The sequence below is a fragment of the Heptranchias perlo genome, chromosome 19 (assembly GCF_035084215.1).
Source record: "Heptranchias perlo isolate sHepPer1 chromosome 19, sHepPer1.hap1, whole genome shotgun sequence".
In the NCBI taxonomy this organism is placed as follows: Eukaryota; Metazoa; Chordata; class Chondrichthyes; order Hexanchiformes; family Hexanchidae; genus Heptranchias; species Heptranchias perlo.
In genome coordinates this window covers 25,546,445-25,573,767 of record NC_090343.1, presented here as the reverse complement: position 1 = coordinate 25,573,767, position 27,323 = coordinate 25,546,445, and the positions used below count along the sequence as shown (strand labels likewise).

The window sequence follows — 27,323 nt, the reverse complement described above, 5'->3', positions numbered from 1 at the left end:
CTGTACACAACATTCGTTTGCCTTCACAACATTGACTGCAATTGAAAAGCAGTCCATTGAATGTAAAGCACTTTTGGACATCCCGAGGATATGATAAGGTGCTATATTAATGCGTTTTTTCTCTTTTTTTTCTGGTTTATGTTGATTTGAGGAAATCAAATTCCATGCATGAGTGAGTGAGTGACCTCAGCCTGAGTGACTAAACCCCCAGATGAGGGTGAGCACAATTTGAGTAAGTGAGTGAGTGACCTCAGACTGAGTGCTTTCAGATTGAGTATTATTTTGTGCAGATGTGACTGAGCTTCAGGAGTGCACATGCGCACTGCCCACCTGGTTTAAAGAGCAGCTGGTGGCGCGGGCGCAGTTTCTGGGGTAACGCGGCGACGTCAGTTCCGGCGGCGCGCGGCGCTCTGGGAAGGTGAAGCGGTTAAGGTCGGTTCCGCCGCCGGTTCGTCCGATTCTCTTTAGTGTTTGCCGTGTGTCGGCAGCGGGGAAGCGGCTCATTTTCCTGCTTCGGGAGTGAATGGATTGATTCGTTTCTTCAGAAATTCGGCTTCAAGTTCGCTTTTTGAAGAAAGGAGGTAAATTTGAGTGAAAGGCCCGAGCGGCTGTGGCAGTGAAGAGGTTGCGGGACAGCGGCCCGAGGTCCCGGCACCAGAACTTTTACTCGCCTATTAGGCGAGAGACCTGAGGCCGCGTTGTGGTTTAAGAGTGCGGAGAGACCGTGCGGCGTCTGGAGAGCGGCCTACGTTGCCACGCTCGGTATTTTTGTTCTAAGCGGCTGGAGCGAGCACGATTAGGCCGCTTTGCCCCAGGTTCATCTGATGGGCTGTGTGAGCTACTTGGGGGTCGGTTCAGGCTCTGTAATAAAGATCAACCCATCCGGGTTATCCTGATGGGGCCGGTACCTATTAGCCCAGCCGCAGCCCTTCTCGCAATTTGACCATGCGAGTCTATAAACCGCCTATAACCTCATCGGTTTAAACTAGTTTTGGGGGCGAATGGAAACGTGTACTGACCGTAGTATCTGCACTTTGCTTAATTCCGTAGAACAGAGATGTTCAAACTTTTCAAATCCTCTGCAAATGTTGACATTCCTGAGGATCCTCTACCTTAACTTCCGGAAGGAAATGTCACCTACCCAAAGGAAAACAGCACCGTACTGTCACAAATTGTGCTACACAGCTGAAAATACCCTATAACTTGCTATTGGGTAGGGAGGTTGAGTAAGGATTGTTCTGCTTAGAGCAGAGAAGGTTATGGGGTGATTTAACAGAGGTGTTCAAAATTTATGTAGGATTTTGATAGAGTAAGTAAGGAGAAAGTGTTTCCAGTGGCAGAAGGGTTGGTAACCAGAGGACACAGATTTGAGGTAATTGACAAAAGAGCCAGAGGTGAGATGAGTCAAAAGCTTTTACACTGAGTTAGTATGATCTGAAATGCACTGCCTGAAAGGGTGGTGGAAGCAGATTCAGTAATGACTTTCAAAAGGGAATTGGATAAATTGCAGGTCCATGTGAAAAGAGCTGGGGATAATTGGAAAGTTCTTTCACAGATGTGATGGGTGAAATGGCTACTGTGCTGTAAGATTCTATGATGAATTCCAGTGTAATAGTTATGTGCAGATGTACCAAATGTCATTAGCAAAATTCTTTGCCCCAAGAAGTTTCACTTTTTTAGTCAACTATTTTGGATATTTTCATGTTGTAAATATGCAAGGATAGCAATTTGTGACTAGTTTATAATAATTGCTTACTTTTACAGTTCTTTGGACCAGTGGATGTCCAACCTGTGACCCAAGGACCATATGCAATCCTGACCCTCTGATATAGCCCCCAAAGCTCATGTAACTCTGTCCTATTTGTAATAAAAACAGAAAATGCTGGAAATACTCAGCAAGTCAGGCAGCATCTGTCGAGAAAGAAAGAGTTAACATTTTGGGTCGATGACCTTTCTGTCCCATTAGTGCTTAATTTTCTTATTCGCTGGTCTTTTTCATTTCATCTAAATTTTGTGGGCTTGGAGGATTAGAAAGATCTGTCCTTAGTACTGTTGCTTCTTTGGTGGATAAATGCTAAATATAACCACTCATTCAGTTATCAGCAGGTTGGGAAATATGCAAATTGTCAGTAACATGGAATTAAACTCGATGGGGGGCGATTTTCTTTTCTGTGCTCCCCAGCCAGTGATTTTCTGCTTGCAGCATTGATTTAAATATTAATTTGTTCATTTTTGTATTGACACTGCACTGTGGTATTAATTGTGTCAGTTCCTGTTTGTTTTATGGCATCCAGTTTCATGGTCTTTCAATAAAATGTATTATACAGTTTAGGGGGTTGGGGGAATCTAATGGAATTTAGCCATAAAGGGATTTAAACATGGGGATGAGAATTTTAAATTGGGGAGGTTGGGGGAACTAGGAGTCAACATAAGTCAGTAAGGGCAGGATGATGAGTGAATGAGACTTGATCTGGAGTATTGGATGAGCTGAACTTCTTGGAGGATGGGAGAGGAGTAGAATAGTTGAATCTGGAAGTGAGCAAGGCATGGGTGAGGGTTTCAAAAGATCAGCATCAATTTTTTTTTTAAATCACTGTTAAGACTGCTGATTTTGGGTTTTCATTTTTTTTTAAAATGGATAGAATCTCTGAATACAATCCCCAAAACATGTGGTGGGGGGGTGGTCCCATAATAGAATTTGGCGTTTTCAGTCACTGATTGCCCTAATTAGAAATTGACAGGATGTGATCCCCAAAACAATGGTAACATTCCTGGATTCCTATGTAATAAAAGCTGAATTTGACTTATTTAGTCATGGTGAAACATTGGTACTGCTGACTTCCATTTTCTGCAGGACCAATCCATCTTTGTAGTGGTTGCAAAATTGATTTTCAACAGTTGGTATAAAAAAGCTGATGGCCCTTATAAAGATCTTGATTGTGACAGCATTTGACTAATTTTAAAAAAAATAATGGCTGCAAAAATTGTTAGACACAGTAAGTTTCTTTCTGATACCAACATACAAAATTGATGGGCTGGAAAAGACCAACTGGTCCATCAAGCCTGCCCCACAGCTAAACACTTCATCCCTCCCCCGATCCCCACCCCACAGCCATGTCATCTCCTGGGAGAGGGAAAAAAGCCCAGAAAACCCAGGACCATTAAAGGAAAAAATACTGTGAAATTCCTCCCCGATCCCCTCAGGCAATCGAGAGTCAGCTGGCACTGTATTCCAGAGGCTCATAATTCTCTGGGAAAAGAACTACCGCCTAACATCCAGTCTATTAATCTTCCATAGTTTAGACTAGTGTGTTCTGGTCCTCCCCAACCTGTTAAACTGGAATAATCTATCAATAGGGCTGCTATCCAGCCCTTTCAATATTTTATAGACCTCTATCAGGTCACCTCTTAAGTCTATGCTGCTCTAAAATAAGTAGATGAAGGACCTTGAGCCAATCTGAGTCGCTGAGGTTCTTCAAGCTAGGAATCTAGTTCCTCTGGATGTTTTCCAAGGCCACGATACCATCCACCATGTGGGAGGACCAAAACTGAGCAGAGTACCCTGGATGCAGTCTGACCAGCGACCTGTATAGTGTCAAAATGGTGTCCTTCATTTTATACTGAGTGATTCTATTAATGCAACCCAATACCTTGTTCGTTTTAGCTACAGTTTCTCTACATTGGTCATGAACTTTTCGTAATCTGTGCACAATAACACCAAGATCTTTTTCTCAACCTCTTCCAGTATTGTTCCCTGCAAATGACACGTGTATTTTGTGTTGGCCCTACCAACATGCATGACACTACATTTATCTAAATTAAGTGCCATTTGCCAACATGTGGCCCACTTGCCTAGCATGTCTAAATCTTTTTGGATTTGATTGCGCTCCTCTACCACCTTAACCTTTGCACAGATTTTGGTGTCATCTGCAAACTCACTTACCATACTCCCAATATTGCAGTTCAGGTCATTAATAAAAACTGTGAAGAGTAGTGGGCCTAGGTCTGATCTCTGGGGGCCACCACTAGTAACATGTCTCCAAGCTGAACCACATCCATTAACTGCAGGATTGGGGCCAATTCCTAATCCAGCTTTTCAAATTTTTGCTGATACCACAGAATTCTGTCTTGTGAAATAACCTGGTATGAGGTTAAGGTTAGGGTTAACCCTAACCCTAATGCAGTCTAGATAGACAACGTTTGCTGGATTGCCCTCATCCACTACCCTACTGACTTCCTCAAAAAAAACCTCTATCAAATTAGTTAGGCATGACCTATTTTTTCAGAAGCCATGATGTGTATTTGTAATGGCCCCCACCCTTTCCCAGTGATCATAAAGGGCATCTCCTATGATCTCTTCTAACATCTTCCCAATAATGGATGTCAGGCTGATTGGCCTGTGGTTCCCCGGCTCTGATTTGTCCCCTTTTTTATGAAAATAGGAACACTACGTGAGTTAGCTTCTAATCTAAGGGAACCATCCTGACTCTATTGAACTATTAAAGATACGGGCAAGGAGTTCACAGAGCACCTGTCCCATCTCTTTAACCACCCTTGGATGGATATTATCTGGACCTGGAGCCCTACCAGTTTTGGGCTTTCCTAAGCTAGCCTAGATGAGGGAAATATTTAAAATGGTGATAATATTAGAGTTCAGAAGAAATATATCCCACAAAAGAGCAAGAGCAAGAGCAAGAGCAAACTAGCCAATAATAAAGCACCATAGATGAATAAAGAGATATAAGTAAAATTGAAACTTTTTTTAAAAAGAAGCGTACTTTAAATACATCGACAATAAAGGAAAGGATGACAAAGGGAATGCAAAGTGGTTAGGAAGGATATCAAAAAAACAATTAGGAAAGCAAACCGAAACTAAAAAATTAAATTATCAAGGAATATAAAGAGAAATAGTAACATTTTCTACAGACACTGAAATAACAGAAGAAAAATCAGGATAGAGATAGGGCCACAAAGGGATGCACAAGATAAACTCACAGGTAATGACAGTGAAATGGTAGAAATATTGAATGGTAATTTTGCCTCAGTATTTACCAGGGAGTTTAACAAGGTGGGTATGACATGAGAAGATCGAAGAAGGAGAAAGGTATGCTGATAGGGGTAGATGAAGTAGGGAGGGAGGAGGCTCGTATGGAGCATAAATGCTGGCATAGACCAGTTGGGCTGAATGGCCTGTTTCTGTTCTGTAACTCAGTGACATTACTATCTATTTTAATAATTCTATTCAATAATAAGCAGCATCTACAAGAGTATAGACTGATGCAAAACAGTCATTTAGCAGCTCTACCATAACCTGAGAATCAGTTTGAATCTGCCCTGCAGTATTCTTTAGTGACCCTGTACGGTCATTTATGGTCTTCTGACTACTGATATAGCTTAAAAAGATTTTGCTGCTATTGCCACAATTATGCACCGTCTTCTTTTCCAGATTGTAAACAATTTTACAACACCACATCGTTCACCTGAGGAAGGAGGTAGCCTCCGAAAGCTTGTGAATTTAAAATAAAATTGCTGGACTATAACTTGGTGTTGTAAAATTGTTTACAATTGTCAACCCCAGTCCATCACCGGCATCTCCACATCATTCTTTTCCAGAGATCTTTTGGCTAATCTGGCTGTTTTTGTCTGTCTTAATTGCGTGATATACTCTTCCTTGTTCTGCGTTTAATGCGTTAAAGGTGTAGAATGCCTTCTGTTTCAGTCGAATTTGTCTCTGTACATTCCTCATCAACCATAATGGCTTTGTTTAACCATGTGCCCTTCTTTAAGCCATTGGGACATATATGACTTCATTCTGTTTGAGTGGTTTTAAATAGAACCCATTTGTCGTCTACTCAATTGCCTATCTAGTAGGGTTGCCCAGTCAACTTTTGCCAAAACTTCAACCATTTTTGTAAAGTTATCCTTTTTAAAATGTGGGACCATCATTAGATTGGCTGCAGCCTTGGATTGGCCAATAAGATTAAACCTAATCAAATTATGATCAGAGCTGGCCAGGTGTTTCCCTGCTTGGAGGTTTGATACAGCCAATCACTGCTAAAAATCAGATTTAGAATTTGTTTATTTTTGTTGCCTCATCAACGTGCAGTGTAAGGAAATAATCATTTATGGTGTCTACAAAAGTCTCAGCTACTCTCCCCACCACACTAGATGTTTCACCATCAGACCATTTAATACAGGGAAAGTTGAAGTCTCCCACAATGCAAATTGGGCCAAGGCAAGAAACAATAGCATTTATGAACAAAGTTCCACATCAGCTCGGGATGCCTGTCCTGGAGGTCATCAGGTGCCAATCATAAACTTGGGGCATTTGGCTTGGACTAATTGAATCCAAATAGCTACTGCTGATGTGCTAATATCTCTTGCCACAGCAGACAAATTGTTTCTGACAAATAAGGCTACGCCACCTCCATTCTGACCTATTCGATCTTTCTTAAAACAGTTATACCCTGTGATATGGCATTCGGCACCATCATTTAAATATAGCCATGTCTCAGTAACACCTATAATAATGGGTTTTCTAATGCTGCATAAGATTGTAGTTCTAGCAGTTTATTTCTAAGACTTCTTGTATTAGCATTCTCTAATTAACATTAGATTCACCAGGATGATACCTGATGAAAGGATTGGTTTATGATGACACCTGGGTTAAAAATGAGATTAAGGGGTGATGTGATTGAGATTTTTTTTTAGAGGAATTGACAGCATAAATGGGAAACAACTCTTCCTAATAGAGGAATGCAGAACAAGGGGTATAATCTTGGAATTAGAACTAACTCAGTTAGGAACAAAACCAGAACTTTTTTCAGAAAGGGTTGAGAATGTTGCAGAAGGCCATAGGTAGAAAATCAATTGAGGCATTTGAAGGGAGATACGATAGTTAATTGGGAAGTAAAGGATATGGAGAAAGGGCAGGATTAGAATCATCAAAATTACTGTGGCTAACAAAATTATGACTTATTTTTAAATAGCTGACTTTTTCCAACCTTTGCTTTGCAATATGGTGCTGAGTGGAGCACACCAAGAACTGGATTCAACCTATTACCTGCTGTATTAGCTGTCCAGTGCCCCTGGAAAGTACATATGTTGGTGAGGACAGGATGGACATTGACTGTGATGCCAACCTTGATCAAGTAGGCTATCAGTGTCAATGGGAAGAAAGTCTGGGTATGACTGCTCAAGTTAATTTGAGAGCCTGAACCTGATTTTCATACTGGCAGTCTGGACTGGACTTCAATCCAGGTCCTAGAAATGACAATGATGTGTTAATCTATTGTGTCCCCAGCTCCCCTTCTATTTTTTTATTTCCGTGCCAACTTTCTAAGTTTTCTCCCCTTTCCTGCTATGGTGTGTTTTCATGGATGCATGTACTTCCAGCAGGTATTGCTGCATAATGACACATAGGCACATTAAGATCAATTGTAGCCCACACCACCCCAAGTCCACTAACTTGGCAAATCAGGGATTGAAAAGAGCACCTTTCTCTGTGGCCGACCTACTTATTGGACAAACTTGCTCAGGTTGCGCTCTTAGTTCAGATATGAAGATGTCCTGGCTTTTTTTGGAGAAGTGTGAGCAGATGGATAAATCATGTACTAAATTAAAATTGAGCTACCAGTGGTGAATTTTGCAATGCTTTATTGAGTTAATTAATTTTGCATTGGTAATACTGTAATGTAACATTTTATTGTAGTGTGGATACTGAGGCCAATTTAGCATTGCACTTCAGTTTCTATAGAATACATAAATTAAATGGCTCTGTTTTGGAATGTAATTATTTCTGAAATAGTTAAGTACTGAGATTAGGGTTTGTGGTTGATTAACACAATTGTACTGAATTGTAATTTTGTATTTTTTTCCAGATAAATCCTGCTACTGCATATTTCTGATCTTAACCAGCACCTCTGTGAAATCTTCCTATAAACCTAATCTTCTTAAAGTTAATGAGTTGGAAGTGTGAAATGTCTCAGATTCAGGTTCATAACTCATCCTCCAGCCTATCGCAGCCTCTTTTGGGTAGCACTGTTGGCCAGAGCATTCCTTCTGGTATTGGTCCTCTGCCATCGGAAAGTGCAAGTAGGCCCGTTCAAAGCTCAGCTTTACCCTCCATGTCTGCCACTTCCACCACCGCAGCTGCAGGTATGTATAGATGAGCAATAAAGGAAATGTTATTGCCAAGCTAGAATTGTTTAAATGTTTAAGTTGAGGTTTTGTTAAGTAGCTTGAATAGAAATTTTTGCTTCAATCATGCGATCGAGTGTACATGGAAAATTTCAGCTTGTTATAATAATGTGGCTGTAAAGTTGCCTTAATGTTTTTAGAATCCATAGCATTCAACACACCAATATCTTTTAGCGGTGAATACCTAGCAGAAAGCATTGGAGTATGAAAACTTTTTTTTTTGGAAGGGCATGGGGTTTACAGGAGTATGTGACAGACATCAACTAAACTCTTCCTTTGGTGAATTGGGAAACCTGAAATGATAATCCCTGGCAATAGGAAAATGACACTAAATTTGATAACTTCGAGAGAGCGAGAAATCTTCATTTTCTTTTACACTGAACTTGAAATTAAAATATTCCCCCAGCATCTCCCTTTCTTTAAATACTACACTTCTGCTCTAAGCTCCACTCATGGCTCAGTGTGTAGTTGTACTGTCTGATGTGGTGCTGAGCTGTACAAAGCAGGCAGATCCCAGAAGCTATCCTTAGTCTCAGCTGCTTAATTTTATCCAGGCTGGTAATGTGGGCTCAATGTCCCTGGGGTTGGGAGAAGAAAAGTCATGTTGGCCCTGATCATAATAACAGTGACTACTACTGGAAATGTTGAGTGAGGATGGGATTTGGCTTATCTATGATGCAGTCTCCCCTTCCCCTTCCCCTTCCCCCCACCCCCCCAAAAAAAAAAGTACTCCACTCTCTCCTTAGTGGTCCTGTAATCTGATTTGTGTAAGATCACACAGTAGAAATTGCTGCTTTGGTGGGGCAGTGAAAGTCTGCCAGAGCCTGTGGTATCATACTCTAGCATGAGTGAATGAGAGGAGCAGTTTTTGCTGCAATGCTGCATAGTGATGTTTGACACACAGAAATAACTGAGAATAAAGACTACTGTCTATATTAAGGTTTTTATTCTTGTGGGATTTTCCTCCTCTTCTTTGGAGTTTACTCTTGTCAGGATATGGTTTTGTGGGTGCAAGAGTCCCATCAGTACCTTGCTAAAATGGTCCTTCATCATGCATGAGTCTGGACATTGAACATTGCAGGCTATTTGATGATGGGTAATATCACATCCAGGTCATCAACCAAAGCCTACATGTACACACTCCGAGAGAATTCTGTCCAATTTTCCCCTTCCCAAACCAAGGTATGAAGGCCAGTTGTAGCACCCTAGATGCAATATTTTTCTATTGCACTGTGCTCTCTATTTGTGGAGTGCTGCCTGTCTTCTGTATTGAGTATGTAAGGTCTGTTATCTGGTATGTTCTTTAAATAGGTTGTGTAAGACACATTGACTTGCTCTGTCAGTAGATTTGGATACGTGTTGGAAATGCGAATTACAGATGAGAATTCTTATCTCCTTTTTGGTTTTGTTTGGGGCAGGGGGTGGTAAACAAGATACTGTGTTTGCTCTTGTGAGGAGTAGTTTGTGTTAAACATCTGGATGGGAGCTATTCAAATCCCAAGTAAGTGTTGTTGGATGAGTAGTGATCATTAACACAAGGTGTTTCTGGCTTATCATGTAAGCAGAAACAATTCAGCATCCTAATCTTTACAATGCTGTCCATCTCCATTTATTTTTAGTCCACTCTTTCAGCTGCATAATAAACAACTGCATTAATGGTACAGCACAATACAGTGCATATTTTCTGTACTATAATGGCAGGGCAGTGTTCTATGCCCTTGATTTGCCACATTACAGACTTTGGCAATGTTTTTGGATAGGAGCAGGCATTTCCCCAAAAAGAAAGTTGGCGATTGAAGTTGTCTTGGGTTGCTCATGTTTGCCTCCCAGCTACAGACCAGCATCAATAGAACACTAGGATGTGATCCCTCTGTCCACTTTCTTCACTGTAAATCCTTGGTTTTCAGATCAAGTTTTGGAAAATTCTTTGTAAAATGGTTAAATGTTTCTGCAGTTTACTTCAGATGCTGCAAGAAATGCACTTTTGACCTTGCATGCATATTTCCTTTGGAAAGACTAACTCATGCACCCATGGAGCCCATAACTGACATGACCAGTTCACTGTTGAGTAAGCACAAACAGCTTAGATGTCTTCTACCGTAAACTAGTGTTTGTTGCATATATTTGTGATGCTTAATTGGGCAGAAACCTTGTGGCTTATCTAGTTACATAGCAGTGGTGAGTTAAGAATGAATTTATAGATGTGTTACGATTGTATGAATTTTAAGATTCATAAACATACACTCAATCTGAACATTGTCATTAACACTGTCAAACACGGCATCCTCCTTTGGCATCTCTTGCACAGTCTACTTTCTTTGTGCCAGATTCCACTTCTACTTGGCCTCATAGCCATTATATTTCCTTGAGACGTTTCTCCTTCTGTGCCTGCATAGCCATCTTAATCTTAATTGTTATCTCCGTCCCCCACCCCAACCCAATCCTAGATCATTGCTATCTGTCGATGACATCATCCAGAAGCATGGAATTGGTTTCCACAAGTACGCAGCAATTTTTCAGCTCTTCCGCTGACCCCGGTGCTGTTGCCACTGTCTTCAACTGCCTATCTGACATTAAGCAAAACTGAAGTAGCTGCCTTCAGGATTCCACATTCGCGTGTCACCAAGAATCTCTGCCTCCTCCAATTAAGACCAGAAGTGTGGAACCTTTGTGTACTGCTTGATACAAAGCATAACTTCTTGTCTTCAACCAACTTGTCACCAAGACAGCTTTCTTTCATATATCATAGCTTTGTATCATAGCTACACCTCCCCTACCTGTTCCTCTTCTGCTGCTGAAATCCTTATCCATGTCTATATTTCTCCAATGATCTTACTGACATCCCCCAAGTATAGCTCGCCCAAAATGACGCAGCCTGCACTGCTATCACCCATGTCCATGCCAAGGCCCAGCAAACTCTGTCTCCCGCCACCCTCGAGTGCTTTGAAATGTCGCTGTATAAATGCAAGCTGTTGAATTTAAAAATAACTTTGGCTGATACGATTTGTTAATGTAGAATATATTCCAAATTAATTTTAGGTTCACTGTTGTGGTTGAAGATATACTTGTTTGAACTTAGAAATTTTCTGAATGAAGTTTTTTATCTCTTTTGATTTTTATAGCTTTCAGCAGGGTAACTATAAAAATGGCAACTGTCAGCTGGGTTAGAACTCTGAAATTTCCTTTTTGTTCTTTGCTAATTAGTCTTGATGGTGAATTCATATCACTGGCTGCAGTGCAAATAGCCCGAGTCAACTTCTGGATGGATGTCTGACCTAAATGTATTTTTTGTCAGCCAGTTGTTTGTTTCTGTGGGATCCTCCACAGTGTTGCAATTTTATGTAAATTCACCATAGTGAAAACTAATTAAAAATATAATATCCAACTGTTGGATGTTTAAAACCAGTCTAATTGGGGAAAATGTGAACACTGCTAAGGGGAGACATAATCCTAAGGCCTTCATTCCAATTATTTACTAGGATAAATACAGAAAATGTTGGAAATATGCAGTGGATCCTCTGCAGCTTTTGGGCACCTCTGAAGTATATCTTGGCTATATTTGAACTTCTGGACTCATTTACATATAAAGCAAAAGTGGTTTAGCCTGTATGAAGTGAGTGGACAGTATATTCTGTTGTCCAAGTCCATGATAACAGAAAAATGCAGTGGCCATCCTGTGTATTCTCCAGTAAGTGGTTTATTGTGATCAGGGTTAATTATTAAATATAGGCTATGCTAACCCAAATGTAGCAGGGGTTAAAGTGCAGGTTTCAGTTCATAAGAAACTTAACCTGCTTGTGGAAACTTGTCATCCATTTATATGCAGGAAAGCCGTTTTGCGGAGGGAGGGGTAGAGGCTGAATTATCAGTGTGCTAGATCTTTGTGGGAGGTTCATCCTATCATTTCTCCGGTCAGTTGAAGCAGTGCAGTACTGCCCATAGTTGTGTAAAAATTGGTGGGAGAAGTACCTAATCTACCTGCCTGAGTACCTAATCCACATGCCCAGAGGGTTCTCTAACAGACACATTTGTTTTGGGATTCATGTGGAAAAAATTAACCTTTTTAATAAGGTGTTAATGATCTTTCAAAAGCGAAATACTGCGGATGCTGAAAATTGGAAATAAAAACAGAAAATGCTGGAAATACTCAATCAGGCAGCATCGGTGGAAAAAGAAAGAATTGACGTTTCAGGTCGATGACCTTTTCGTCAGAACTGGAAAAAGTTAGATTTAACAGTTTTAAACAAGTAGAGCTAGGCAAAGGAAAGAGGGAGGGGAGGAAAGAACAAAAGGGAAGGTCTGTGATGGGGTGGATTGATTAAATGACAAAAGGGACGATGGTGCAAGGCAAGGAGGGTGGCAATGGGACAAGTAAAGAAACAAAAGATGGGTCTAGAGGAGCTGTAAATGGCAACAGCAGAAACTACCTTTCTTGAGTTAATAAGGCAGCATCGACATGTGTCTTAAATACTGAAAACATTTTAAAATCCATTGCTTCAGGAAGTTCTTATTGGTGAAATTCATCAGTACTGGCAATAATGGCTGCCTGTTGGGGATAATATTTGGTAGCAATACAGAAAAAATGTGTTGGTTGATGCAATATACTTATTTTTCAGTTCCTTCAAACATGGCAAACCCCAAAGAGAAAACCCCTATGTGTCTTGTGAATGAGTTAGCCCGTTTCAACAAGATTCAGCCAGAATACAAACTTTTAAATGAACTTGGTCCAGCTCATGCCAAGGTAAGTACAAAAAATTAATTGATAGTTCTCTCTTTGTGCTTTGGTTGGAGTCCATTCCCTAAGTTTTGAATAGGTTATTTCAAATTGATATGGGTGTTCTGCAACTTTTAAGTTGAAAATGACAGAATTTCTTCAGAAATTTTGGGAAAGAGCAATGCAAAGCCTTTGTGGCCTGAATTTATTTTTGTTTCAGTTGCTTATTTATTTTTATCCAAATATCATTCAGTCTGGATATTAGGGAATTCTGCAGAATGCGCTTTTCCTTTAAAACTCCCTAATAATGTAACTTGGGACCTTGGGCAATGTACTTAGAAAGTTTAAAATATTTAGTACATGTCCTTGAGTATCTGAATGAACCTGTACATTCTTATTACTAGGTGAGATTGAATGAAATGTAGATTTGCAGTACAGTGACCTTGGTGTTGGCGAGAGAACCAATTTTTCTTAAGTAGAGGTAGGTTATTAATTTCTATGCGCACACTAATGCTTGCCACAATTGCAGTTGATGTGGAAGTGATTGGCTAGACGACTTTTCTCTACAAAAGTGAAATTTTTGAATCGCTCCCAACTACGTGGGAGTTCAAGTTTCCAGTTGGTTTAGAATGGACCATTGCGGCATAGACTTCCATCTGGACTCCAAACGAGCAGGGCACAGACTTCACCAAACTGCAATTTTCCCTTCTCAGAATTTGCATTGCTCTTGGAACCGCAGTTGCTCATATTACAAGCATATGATAGTGACCTCAGTAAATTAGAACTTAATGGGCCTGGAGTTCCTCTCTGCTGCCAGAGCTGTGGCAGTATGAGACTTTTGGCTGTCTGTCAGCTCTGACATTAATCATGCTCTAAATCCTGTGGATGGGTCATTGGTATAGTGGTAGGTGCCTGTGCCATTTGTATCACTTCCTCCGGATCAGCTACCTGTGGTGGGGGTGGGGTACGAAATTTGGAATGTCTTATTACAGCCCTGTCTGGAGGAGGAGATGGGCCTTTCTGTTCGAAGACATTCTCAGGTTGGCAGGCTGTAACTAGTGGGGTGCTGCAAGGATCAGTGCTTGGGCCTCGGCTATTTACAATCTATACTAATGACTTGGATGAAGGGACTGAATGTAATGTATCCAAGTTTGCTGACGATACAACGCTAGGTGGGAAATTAAGCTGTGAGGAGGACACAGAGTCTGCAAAGGGATATAGACAGGTTAATTGAGTGGGCAAGAAGGTGGCAGATGAAGTATAATGTGGGGAAATGAGGTTATTCATTTTGAAAAGAAGAATAGAAAAACAGGTTATTTTAATGGTGAGAAACTATTAAATGTTGTTCAGAGAAACTTGGGTGTCCTCGTACAAGAAGCACAAGTTAGTATGCAGGTACAGCAGGCAATTAGGAAAGCAAATGGCATGTTGGTCTTTATTGCACTGGGATTGGAGTACAAGAGTATGGAAGTCTTACTACAGTTATACAGGGCTTTAGTGAGTTCTCACCTGGAGTACTGCGTACAGTTTTGGTCTCCTTATCTAAGGAAGGATATACTTGCCTTGGAGGCAGTGCAACATAGGTTCACTAGATTAATTCCTGGGATGAGAGGGTCGTCCTATGAAGAGAGGTTGAGTAGAATGGGCCTATACTCTCCGGAGTTTGGAAGAATGAGAGCTGATCTCATTTGAAACATAAGATTCTGAGAGGGCTTGACAAGGTAGATGCTGAGAGATTGTTTCCCCTGGCTAGAGAGTCTAGAACTAAGGGGCATAGTCGTCATTTGAGTGGCTGTATGGCCTACTCCTGCTCCTATTTATGTTTTTAAAGCTTTAAAAAAAATGTAGATTGAGTTTTCCACTTTCCCATCAGCAATTGATTGCTCTGCTTGGTGGACGAGGATGGGCACCCACCATCCTTCCTGTCAGAATTTCTCTGTGGTGGTGGGGGGGGGAGGGAGTTGGTGGTGGAAACTTGATGGAACTGCTGCCAATGGCACCCTCCTAGTCCCAGGAATTCTGCAGCCAGTTTACAAAACTTTCAATGGCATACCAAAACCTTTTGTTTCTCAGACAGATTGATTTTCTGCCTCTACTCCACTCATGAAGTTCTCCTGTTGTACAGCAAATACAGTTGGGAGGGGGGCCCAAACATCCATTCCCAACCATGGGTTATATTGGGAGGGCTATAGGCTAGACTTTATGAAAATGAAAACTTGACAGATTTCAATTTTTAGCTGATGCATCTCCTGGGTCGATCTGAAATTCCAATCCTTAGGAAAGTTTAAACTGTTCCTATAAGATGATGTACTTTGAGGCACCACTTTCTGGATGGGTACTAAAGAAATAATATTTATTGCCTCAGAAGATGTTCATGTGCTATACTATTCTGTACTCTGGCTATGAAGGGAGAGAAGAATGAAGCCATCAAAAAAACTCAAATTACATAAAAGGAACAGAATACATCTTTAATGCTGAATAAAAGAGTACTAATGTTATATCATGGCTTAATGGGGAAATTGCACTACTCTGTACAGGCCAGAAGGTGCCTCATTCAGTTCCTGGTCTGTACTATGTTACCTGATAAGAAGTTAACTGGAGAAGGTAAATCATCCAGGGTTCCCTCTTCTGTTTCTTGTCTGGTGATCCCTGCTGAAAAGAGCATACACAGTTGTCAGTTGAGGGCAAGGATTGGCTATGATACTCTGTGGCTGTCTAGATTTATGTGAAGAATGGCCAATTGGACAAGGTCCTGGAGGCTTTTGTCTCCTGTGGAACTATTCAACAAGGTTTCTTGCTTTCTGGAAAGGGAGGGAGAGAAAGTAGAGCTATTGAGGGAATTTTTAAAATTTGAATTGCAAAAAATTAGTTTGTACCACGATGACTAATGTAATCTGATCTTGGCATGAGCCTACCTTAATCAGTAGCCAACATATGTCTTGTATATCTGAAGTGGCATTTCTTAAATATTGTAAAGCATATTGTACCTGAATGCCATAATGGCTTTTTGATTATGTAGTTATAGAATGAGCAACATCAGAAAGATAGACCTAGACATTCTAATACTTGCAGCACAATTCCTTATTGAGGTCATAGAGCAGTTTTTGATTTTTTTTAGTATCTAAGTATCTGCATCCATAGCATAAATCTACAAGTGCACTTGGTGATGTTTAGTGGTAATGTTTAACTGCTTTCATTTTAACATACAACCTAAATGCAATCTATACACTAAATAGAAATTGAAGTTAAATCCAGTAATGGTTTGCACTGAATTTTTTGACATTTTGTAAATTTTGCTTTTTAGATTTTTACAGTGCAACTGACACTTGGTGACCAGCACTGGGAAGCTGAAGGAAGCAGCATTAAAAAGGCTCAGCATGCAGCAGCCGCAAAGGCCTTAGTGGAAACCAGTCTCCCAAAACCACCGCCTCGTCCCCCACGTAATGATTCAAAAAATCCTGGTAAAAATTAGTTTTAGTAGAACAGTCACTGAAAGAAGCAACGTTGATAGCTGTTTATTGAACTCTGACAAAAGAAATAAAGGTTAAAACCATCAGTGGAGAGTGGTCTCTTAAAATATAAGGTCAAAAGTAAAGGTGAAGGTACAGGTACTTTTTTTAAAAAAAAGTAAAATAGTGAACTTCATTTGGTGGATTATTTTTAGTCACTTTTTGCTAGCTTACTAAACCAAACAACTCCTAAGCCAGCTATTGTACAGCAAGTTGAACAGTGCATGCACAATTTTGAACTCAAGGATGACATAAAATTAACCAAGTTTGTATTTGTATTTTTAGACAGTGTTACCCCAACAGTAGAACTAAATGCCTTGTGTATGAAAATGGGAAAGAAACCGACCTACAGACCAATTGATCCTTATCCTGGGTTAAGGCCGAGCTACAATATGCTGAGAAACAATGCTTACCCTCAAAGGTATCTGTTTTGTCTTTGTACTGGTTTATATGTTCTACTCTGCCTGTCACATCTAGGATGAGTTGTCCATTCTTAGCTACCCATATAATAGTGTATGAAGGGAAAGTACCATTTTGCTTTTTTTGGGGAAGAGGTTGGGGGGGAAAGAAAAGAAACAGCTGTAGATTTGTTTCATGTTTCAGAGCCTCCTTAGTTGTGAAGGAGTGGTGATGGATTTGAAGCTTTGGCAATGATATTTAAGAAATGTAGCAGAATATAAGCAGTAACAAGAGAGAGCTCTTCTGCTAGCCTGGGTATAAACAAAAAAAAACAAACGTTACACCATACGGACTAAACATTTTGATGTTCAATCGCTGTTTTGTGCTGTTCACTCAAGGTGCAATTAGGAGCTGCATTTGGACTTGGTAGTGGAAAAATCAACTTTACTTTCTGCTTTTGATCATAGTTCACTGACCTCTGCTAGAAAGTGAGCATGTGTAGATGTTGTGAGATCACTCATGGCCATAAAGCCCTCCACGGTTGAATATCATGTTGATGCTCACTGTCTGAGGTTGCGCATGAAAATTGAGTGAAGTACTGGAGGGCTGCCTATACTTGTGGGACCATTTATCAGCAAGTCAGTGCCTTCAAGAGGGGAGGAAATTGATTTGATGAAGAGGGGACAGGCAAGGAGATCATCATTGAATTTACCCAGCAGTTGAAAAGATAAGAGCAGCTATAGCTCAAGAAAAAACAGTATTGTGAATAAAACAGCAGAGAAAAGCACCAGAAAGCTTTGGATTTTGATCTGTGTTGGGAAAAGTTCCTTAGAATAAAAGAGATGTTGGTTGCAATTCCAAAAACAAATTTAATCTTTTGGGACAACTGGTGAATGTTTTAAAAATGAACGCTGCAGTCTTGAGAGATTACAATAGCAGATGTGCTTTATCAAGTGCAGAAACATTTCTGAAAGTAAAAACTACTTGTAAATTGTCAATCAAAACAAATCAACCAGTGTCCAAGCAAAGCATTGCAGATTACTTATTGAAAAGAACTGTATTCTTATAAGCTCCAGTTAGTATGCTAAAGATCTGAAGAGGAAGTCTACTTCACTGCTGCACTTTAAAAACAAGATGGATAAAACTAAGGATCGATTCAGTCGAACAGATGGAATTGTAGCAGAACTGACTAAAGCAAGTGGTTCTTAAGGTGAAACATGTTTTATTGAGTAAAGATCTGAACACCAGAGAATCACACTAATTGGATCTATTAAGAGTTCACTTTCCCAAAGGAGGGTGATCTCGCATGTTGTAAAAACTAATTGTGTAAGCTGAATACTGCTGAATATGACATTTAGAATAATAAAAAATTGAAAATCCCAACTCTATTGAGCGAGTGGCCTTCAGACAAGATGTGTAGTCATGCTAATATTTTCTAATAACTGGTTGACATAGTTGATGCATGGCTTGGGAAGATCTGGGAATGCAATGCTGGGATTGGGGGGAATGTGCTGTAGAAGAAAATCACTCCTTACAGTTATACAGTGGAGACAATAAAGGAAAAATCGCATTTATATAGCACTTCATATCCTCAGGACATCCCGAAGTGTTTGCGAACAAATGGCTTTTGAAATAGTCAATATTTTCATGTAGGCAGATGCAACAGCCAATTTGCATACAGCAAGGTCCCAAAACAATAAGATTTTTTTTTGGTGTTGGCCAAAGGAATTCGTTGCTCCTCTTTGAACCGTACCATGAGATCTTTTATGTCCGCCTGAACAGTTAGACAGTGCTCAGTTTAACATCTCATCCAAAAGATGACACCTTCTGATAATGCAGTACTCCCTCTACCGCACTGCAGTGGTAGCCTAGACTGTGCTCAAATTCTGGAATGGAAATTCAATCCACAACCAGCAAACTAAGACAGCTGAATCAAGCTGATACTAATAGGGGGGTGGGATTTATACATAGATCATGACATGGTCTTTGGGAATTGGTACTATAAGAATTATAACCTGCAAAAGTGCATAACTCCATAGCTGATAATGTATAACTGAAATCTTTCAACTTATTCTTGGGTTTTGAGATTTTGTAAATAGTTTGTTTTTCCCCAAGGTACTTTTACCCTTTCCCTCCTGTTGGAGCAGTCACTTACCAAGTTGAACTTGTAATTGGAAACCAGCAGTTCCAGGGAAAAGGAAGATCAAGGCAGGCTGCTAAACATGATGCAGCTGCCAAAGCACTCAAAGCCTTGCAAAATGAAATCCTGCCATCCAAGTTACCAACTGTGAGTATTTTCATGTTTGATTGCAGTCTAGCTTGGTTTTAAAAATTGAGTCAAATGGACTGTATTGGAGAGTGTAATGCTACATTTACACTTGTCGACACTGATCTCAGATGTTACACTAAGCTAGAATTCCAAATTGCCTGCCCAGGACACTACCTCTCCTGGTTTAAAACTCTTAAGGGGTAGAGTTCCACAGTAATATCAGCGCAATCCAGTCAGAATCGGCCAAACCAGTGCATAAGATCGGGGAATTTTAAACTTGTTATGCTGAAAACCATTTGCTTTCATCTTTTACACTGGTTCGGGATTAAATTTGCTCCAATCTAGCCCCACCCACAAAACTGGCCATGCCCCAAGTTGAAATTGTGAGATTCTGCCAATTGTGCTTTTGAAGGCTGATCAAATTGCTTTCATTTTCTTGGGTGCACAGGCACTAGTAGGCATGTTTTTAAAAATTTTTTCATAAAAGCTTTTTTGTTTACAAAGAAACTGACTAGTGTACACCAATGAAACTATTAAATGGTTCAGTGTAGTTTTTTTAAAAGTAATTTTCATTGATTTTAAATCCAGTTACTCAAGGGTGAGGACTAGACACTCTCTTATTGAAAATGCATATTTTTGGTGATACACCCATTTGCAGCTGTATTAATAAAGCTGCACCAGGTTACCACTCTTAAATACATCAAAGAATACTTTTTAATGGAAAGGAGAAAAAAACGATTACTTTCTATTATGCTGCCTGATTGCGCTAGTTCATGGAAGATTTTACATTTGTGATTACGCAAATAAATTTTAGCAGAAAGTTGAACTCAACAGCACCGTTTGGATGCAATTTCCCGATTGTGCCCAAAGCGGAAACTCTACCCCTAAATGTTGAGTGCAGACGGCAGTATCTCTGTAAACATTTCAATTAACTACAGCTAGGTTTATTTAAAAAGTGACTGAGACCCCGAGCAACACTGAAGGTAAGAATAGAAAATACACTTTTAATGGTTAGATTTTAATTTGAACAATGGGATCCAGGTGTGTGGGTTACATTAGCTATTAAAAGTGACAGCACAAGTCGATAGGACCATAAAAAAGCAAACTGAATCTTGGTTTTCTATCTAGAGGTGCAAAATTCAACAAGGAGATAATGTTGAACTTGTTCAAGATCTTAGACTGCAGTTGGAGTGTTGTGTACAGTTTTAGGTACCCCATTATAGGAAGGGTATAAAAGCAAAGGGAAAGGTGTAGCTTAGATTCACTAAGATGATCCCAGTATGAGCGGTTAAACTGACATGATGGGCATCTTCAAGACTGAAGAGTTATGATCCGGTAAATGGTGATAAATTTGTGCCCTCTCGTCAAACAGTGGAAATGATCTAAGATAACCACTAAAAGAATGAATGGAGTTGTCAGCAAATGTCCAGCTCTGGGATTGCCCTGGCTTGCTTCCACTCCTAACTATCTGATCGTACTTAGACCATCTTCAGCAATGGCTTCTCTTGCTTCCCCTGTACTTTTACCCCTGGAGTCTCCCAAGGAGCTGTTCTTGGTTCCCTTATCTAATGACATGGAGTCAGCTTCCACATGTACATTGACGACACCCAGCTCTACCTCTCCACTGTCTTCGTTGTCAGACTGTTAGTCCAATATTCGGTTTGGATGTGATGCAATTTCCGTCAGTTAAATATTGGGAAGATTGAAGCCATTGTCTTTGGTCCCCACTACAAACTCTGTGTCCTCGCTACCAATCCATCCCTCTCCCTGGCCATGGTCTTAGGCTGAACCAAACTTTTTGCAGTCTCTGCGTCCTGTTCAATCCTAAGCTGAGCTGACTGCATATTCTCTAACACAAAGACTGGCTACTTTCACTTTGTCCATCTTTCCTCCTGCCTCACCCTGTATGTCATTGACACCCTCATCTATACGTTTTGTCACTTCCTGCCATTCTCTACCCTCTAAACTTTTTGGCTCATCCAAATCTCTGCTGCCCATAACATATCTCACACAAGGTCCCACTCGTCTATTGCTCATGTTTTTGCTGACATCCATTGGTTACCAGTCCCCCAATATAAAAATTCTCATCCTGTGAACTAGATTGCAAGACTCAGCTGCTGTCACTCTGATCTGCTATTCAGTTGCTTAAGTTTTAAGGTAACTTTGTCTAGCCTATAGCCCAACCCCCACTGCTGCTGTTACCTGCTGAGCTCATGATTGCTCTACTGGTTTTTCAGCTTTATTTTGCAACAGTGTGGTTCCGGGCTAGAAATGCACCCTGCTGGGCTGTAGCCCATTTATCCGCCACTTCTGGATTTTATAGTGACCTCTGCCTTCGCCACTATTTTTCTGCCCCGTGATCGATTCTACACACCTGGCTCTTCATTCCCACAGAAATATCTCCAGCAGTGCATCCTCTGACACACTACCCTTCAAATAGCTTCTGGACTCACTCGTCCTCTGCACCTGGACATCAGTTCGTTGATGCACCAAATTGACTCCACCCTATCTGCGTCAACTTTATCCCACCACGAGACCTCTGACTTCTTCCTATTGTCTCCTCTCTATTCCCTGTTTATTACCAGGACATATCTGTCCCAATCCTGCTATGTAACCATGCCTATGTAACTTGCGCTTGTGTGTCCATTCGTGTGTGTGTGTTTTGGATGCCGTTCCAGTCCCAAGCACATCGCTTCTGTTTCTCCTTTTTTCACATTTTTTCTTTGCTCCTTCTAGGCCCCTCTCTCATGTTGTCATAACTCCTTTCATTTCTCCCCTCCCGGGTACTCTTGCCCCCCTCCTTCAGCACTCCTCAATTTTCCTACTTTCCTGTCGCCGTCCCAGGCTTGATTTCCTCTTGGATAAGCCCACAGCTTCCCTCTGTTCATCTCTTGGCTTACTCCCAAAGGCCCATCGAGGCTGCCTCCTTACAAGCAACAACCCCAACTGCCCCATCATACTCTCTCTGACTTTCCGGCCCAGTGCACCCCTTGGGGGCTAATCTTGCTAATCTCCTTCCTGTCCCATTCACCCTTCCCAGCGCTAACCCTGTGGACTCTGCCAGTGGATCAGCTATCACCGCCCCTCTCAGCATCTTACTCCAGAATGTCCATTTACTTGCGAACAATGCCTTTGGCTTCCATGAACTTATGGATGATTGTATCAACATCATGGCCTTGACGGAAACCTGGTTGACTGGTGATGACACCTTCCCCTTTAAAGAAGCCTTTCCGCCGAGCTATATCTTTCACCATTTGCCCCGCCCAGACCGCCGCAATGGCGGTGTGGCCCTTATCACCAAATCGCACCTTGGTCTGTCCCCCTACTCCTTTGGCATCTGCTCTTGTGCGCATCTCACCTTGTTCCACCTCTCTCACCTCTCCTATAAAAATAAAAACTGACAGTAAAAGCTTCTACAAGTATATAAAAAGGAAGAGGGTAGCTAAAGTAAACATTGGTCCCTTAGGGGATGAGACTGGGGAAATAATAACAGAAAACAAGGAAATGGCAGAGGAATTGAACAGACATTTTGTATCTGTCTTTGCAGTAGAAGACACTAATAACATACCAATAATAGTAGAAAATCAAGGGGCAAAGGGGAGGGAGGAACCAAAAAACAATCACAATCGTTAAAGGAAAAAGTACTAGGTAAACTAATGGGTCTAAAGGCTGACCAGTCCCCTGGACCTGATGGCTTGCATTCAAGGATCTTAAAGGAAGTGGCTACAGAGATAGTGGATGCATTGGTTGTAATCTTCCAGAATTCACCAGATTCTGGAAAGGTCCCAGTGGATTGGAAAACCGCAAATGTAACACCCTGATTCAAGAAGGGAGTGAGACAGAAAGCCAGTAACTATAGACCAGTTAACCTAACATCTGTCATTGGGGAAAATGCTAGAATCCATTATTAAGGAAGTAGTAGCAGGACATTTGGAGACTCATAATACAATCAAGGAGAGTCAACATGGTTTTACGAAAGGGAAATAGTTTGTGTCAAATTTATTAGCGTTCTTTGAGGAAGTAACGGGCAGGGTGGATAAAGCGGAAGCAATGGATGCAGTATATTTGGATTTCCAAAAGGCATTCAGTAAGGTGCCACATAAAAGATTACTGCACAAGGTAAGAGCTCATGGTGTTGGGGGTAATATACTGACATGGATAGAGGATTGGCTAACTAACAGAAAGCAAAGAGTTGGGATAAAAGAGTCATTTTCAAAATGGCAATCTGTAACTAGTGGAGTGCCACAGGGATCAGTGCTGGGGCCTCAACTATTTACAATATATATCAATGACTTGGATGAAGGAACAGAGTGTCTTGTGGCCAAATTTGCTGCTGATACAAAGATAGGTGGAAAAGCAAGTTGCGGTGAGGATAGTGTCTGCAAGGGGATATTGACGGGTTAAGCGAATGGGCAAAAATTTGGCAGAAGGAATATAATGTGGGAAAATGTGAAATCATCCGCTTTAGGTGGAAAAATAAAAAAAGTCAAATATTATTTGAATGGAGAAATACTACAAAATGCTGCGGTACAGAGGGATCTGGGTGTCCTCGTACATGAAACACAAAGTCAACATACAGGTGCAGCAGGGAATCCAGAAGGCAAACGGAATATTGGCCTTTATTTCTAGGGGGATGGAGTATAAAAGCAGGGAACTTATGCTACAACTGTACAGGGTGCTGGTGAGACCGCACCTGGAGTACTGCGTACAGTTCTGGTGCCCTTAATAAAGGAAGGACATACTTGCATTGGAGGCAGTTCAGAGGAGGTTCACTAGGTTGATTCCGGGTATGGAAGGCCTGTCTTATGAGGAAAGATTGAACAGGTTGGGTCTATTATCATTGGAGTTTAGAAGAATGAGAGGCGATCTTATTGAAACATACAAGATTCTGAGGGGACTCGATAGGGTAGATGCTGAGAGGATGTTACCCCTCATGGGGGAATCTAAAACTAGGGGGCATAGTCTCAGAATAAGGGGTCGCCCGTTTAAGGTGAAAATGAGGAGGAATTTCTTCTCCCAGAGGGTCGTGAATCTTTAGAATCCTTTACCCCAAAAGGCTGTGGAGGCTGAGTCATTGAATACATTCAAGGCTGAGTTAGACAAATTTTTGATCAGCAAGGGAGTCGAAGGATATGGGGAAAGGGCGGGAAAGTGGAGTTGAGGTAAAAATCAGATCAGCCATGATCTCATTAAATGGTGAAGCAGGCTCACGGGGCCGAACGGTCTACTCCTGCTCCTAACTCTTAGGTCTTAGAACATCCTTGTGCTCTACCGCCCACCCAAGTACCACGCCAAGTTTCTCTCAAAGATATTTTCACTGCTTTCTTCCGTTAACCTCTGCACCGAGCAACTTCTCAACCTCGGTGATTTCAACCTCCATCTCAACTCATCATGCTCTCTCTCCTGAGTTCACTGTCCTCCTATCCTCCCTTAATCTCTCCTTCCCTATAGACTCTTACTAATATTCACAACTACCCTCTCGACCTTGTCATCTCACGTGGCCTCTCCTCCTCTCGTGTCAATCACGGATAAGGCCATCTCTGATCACTTCTTTATATCCTTGTCCCCCTTCCCCCTCCCAACTCCACTTCCTTCTGTATCTGTCCCTGGAGAAAACACACTTTTTTTTCCCCCCCCCCCCCCTCAAGTCACTTACAACGGCACTTTTAAATTTGGATGTGTGGACTAAAATGTGGAATTTTCTGCAACAATCCAATGTGAAGCAGAGTCCATGACACCTTTTACAAGGGAATTAGTTGCTTGAGAAACAGAGGTATTAAAAGGTATGAAGAAGGAGCAGTAAAGTGAGATTAGACTAGGTGGCTTGTAGACAAAACCACCAGAGATTTGATGGGATGAATAGCCTGCTTCTGTGCTGTAACATTCCACAATAAGCTAAAGTAGTTTAAACATCCCTAGTATTTTCAAGGTATTTTTTCAAAACGTTAGCTTTTAAAATTGAACTTCTAGTTTTATGAAAATGCATTATACTGTCTCAATTTAAAAACTTTCATTAGGGCTTTTCATGCTGGTAACTACTTGTACATTTTCTTGCAGGTTAATGGAAAAGAACCAGATGATGATGATCTCAATAAATCTGAAATAAGCCAAGTTTTTGAGATTGCACTGAAAAGGAATATGCCTGTGAACTTTGAAGTAAGGTTTTCATAAAATGTCTGAAGAAGTTGCACATAGGTTAAGCTGCCTGGTTATTGCAAAACCCAGCTGTATTAAACCATTCCCATGTTGATGTTGGCATGAGTTTTTTCCTCCTTGCAGTGTGTTTTTTGAGATGCTGTGGAGGAACTTGTAGCTGACTGGAATGGTAGCTGGGGAAACAATACAAATGCTTCATGGTTAGGGCACATGTTTTATTGGTTGGGTCAGCTCAAAAATTTGCATTTCAGTTGCCTCTGGGATTTTTCTCTCAAAACTGTGGCACTCTGGCAGAAGATAAGCTACATTGTAGAATATCACAATGCCAAATCACTTGCCTTCCTGCTCAATCATAGAAATTACAGCAAGGAACAAGGTGCCAAAATAGAGTTTCCAGCACGCTGAGTCTGAGATTCCTGGTGGCCCTACCTGTAAGGACCTTTCCCAGTTGCTTGTAAAGATACAAATATTGAAGAAAATAGAAGGTTGGTGTTTATACTCACTTCCTACTGAATTGTGTGTGCTATATACTGAGACTACTAATACTCTGCAATTTTTCCCATTTATGAGTAGATTTCAGAACAGGAGAGATCTTGGAGTGCATGTGCTCAGGTCCCTGAAGGTGGCAGTACAGGTAGATAAGGTAGTGAAGAAGGCATACGGAATGCTTTCCCTTATTAGCCGAGGTATAGAATACAAAAGCAGGGATGTAATGATGGAACTGTATAAAACGCTGGAGCATTGTGCACAGTTCTGGTCGCCACATTACAGGAAGGACGTAATTGCTCTGGAGAGAGTGCAGAGAAGATTTAAGGGCATGTTGCCAGGGCTTGAAAATTGTAGCTACGAGGAGAGATTGGATAGGCTGAGGTTGTTTTCCTTGGAGCAGAGGAGGCTGAGGGGAGACTTGATTGAGGTGTACAAAATTATGAGGGGCCCAGATAGAGCAGACACGGAGTACCTGTTTTCCCCTTGCGGAGAGTTCAAGCACTAGAGGACATAGATTTAAGCTGATTGGCAGAAGGATTAGAGGGGACATGAGGAAAAACTTTTTAACCCAGAGGGTGGTGGTTGTATGGAATTTGCTGCCTGAATTGGTGGTAGAGACAAGGACTCTCAACTCTTTTTTTTAAAAAAGTACCTGGACCTGCACCTAAAGTACTGTAAGCTGCAGGGCTACGGACCGGGTGCTGGAAGGTGGGATTAGAATGGGCGCCTGGTTGTTCTTTGAGCCGGTGCGGACACGATGGGCCGAGTGGCCCCCTTCTGTGTATCTTTTCTATAGTTCTATAGGAACAGAGATCTGGGGGTGTATGTGCACAAATTATTGAAGGTGGCAGGGCAGTTTGGGAAAGTGATTTAAAAATGCATACGGGATCCTGGGCTTTATAAATATAGGCATAGAGTACAAAAGCATGGAAGTCATGATGAACCTTTATTAAAACACTGGTTCGGCCACAACTGGAGTATTGCGTCCAGTTCTGGGTACCGCACTTTAGGAAAGATGTGAAGGCCTTAGTGACGATGCAGAAGAGATTTACTACAATGATTCCAGGGATAAGGGACTTCAGTCACGTGGATCGACTGGAGAAGCTGGGGTTGTTCTCCTTGGAACATAGAGGTATTCAAAATCATGAAGGGTCTAGATAGAGAGAAACCCTTCCAATTGGTGGAAGGGTTAAGAACCAAAGAACATAGATTGAAGGTGATTGGTAAAAGAACCAAAAGTGACATGAGGAAAAAACGTTTTTACACCGCGAGTGGTTTGGATCTGGAATGCACTGCCCGAGGAGGTGCTGGAAGCAGATTCAATCATAGCCTTCAAAAGGGAACTGGATAAGTACTTGAAAGGAAAAAGTTTGCAGGGCTACGGGGATAGGGCAGGGGAGTGGGACTAGCTGGATTGCTCTTGCATAGAGCTGGTGCGGACTTGATGGGCCGAATGGCCTCCTTCCGTGCTGTAACCTTTTCTATGATTCTGCGAGTGGCAGAGGAAACAGCTATGCATATACAATTTAAAAGTGGTTTAACTTATCGGCTGTGGGCCATCTCTGTTGGGACGATAAGTACAAGTGTG

At 41.2% G+C, this 27,323-nt stretch overlaps 1 protein-coding gene across 5 annotated transcripts in view; it reads left to right on the top strand.

Annotated features, from left to right (window-relative positions):
* Window positions 1-402: 402 nt before the first annotated feature.
* Window positions 403-27,323, top strand: part of stau1 (staufen double-stranded RNA binding protein 1) — a 48,252-nt gene continuing 21,331 nt past the window's right edge. For 4 of the 5 annotated variants that reach the window (XM_068000529.1, XM_068000526.1, XM_068000527.1 and 1 more), the window contains exons 1-7: window positions 403-581; window positions 7,881-8,157; window positions 12,816-12,940; window positions 16,218-16,374; window positions 16,708-16,843; window positions 18,937-19,108; window positions 25,148-25,246. In XM_068000529.1, coding sequence (XP_067856630.1) covers window positions 7,962-8,157; window positions 12,816-12,940; window positions 16,218-16,374; window positions 16,708-16,843; window positions 18,937-19,108; window positions 25,148-25,246 — 885 coding nt within the window. In that variant the 5' untranslated portion in view covers window positions 403-581; window positions 7,881-7,961. The remainder of the gene's footprint in view (window positions 582-7,880; window positions 8,158-12,815; window positions 12,941-16,217; window positions 16,375-16,707; window positions 16,844-18,936; window positions 19,109-25,147; window positions 25,247-27,323) is intronic. The other variant, XM_068000528.1, reaches the window with a different exon arrangement.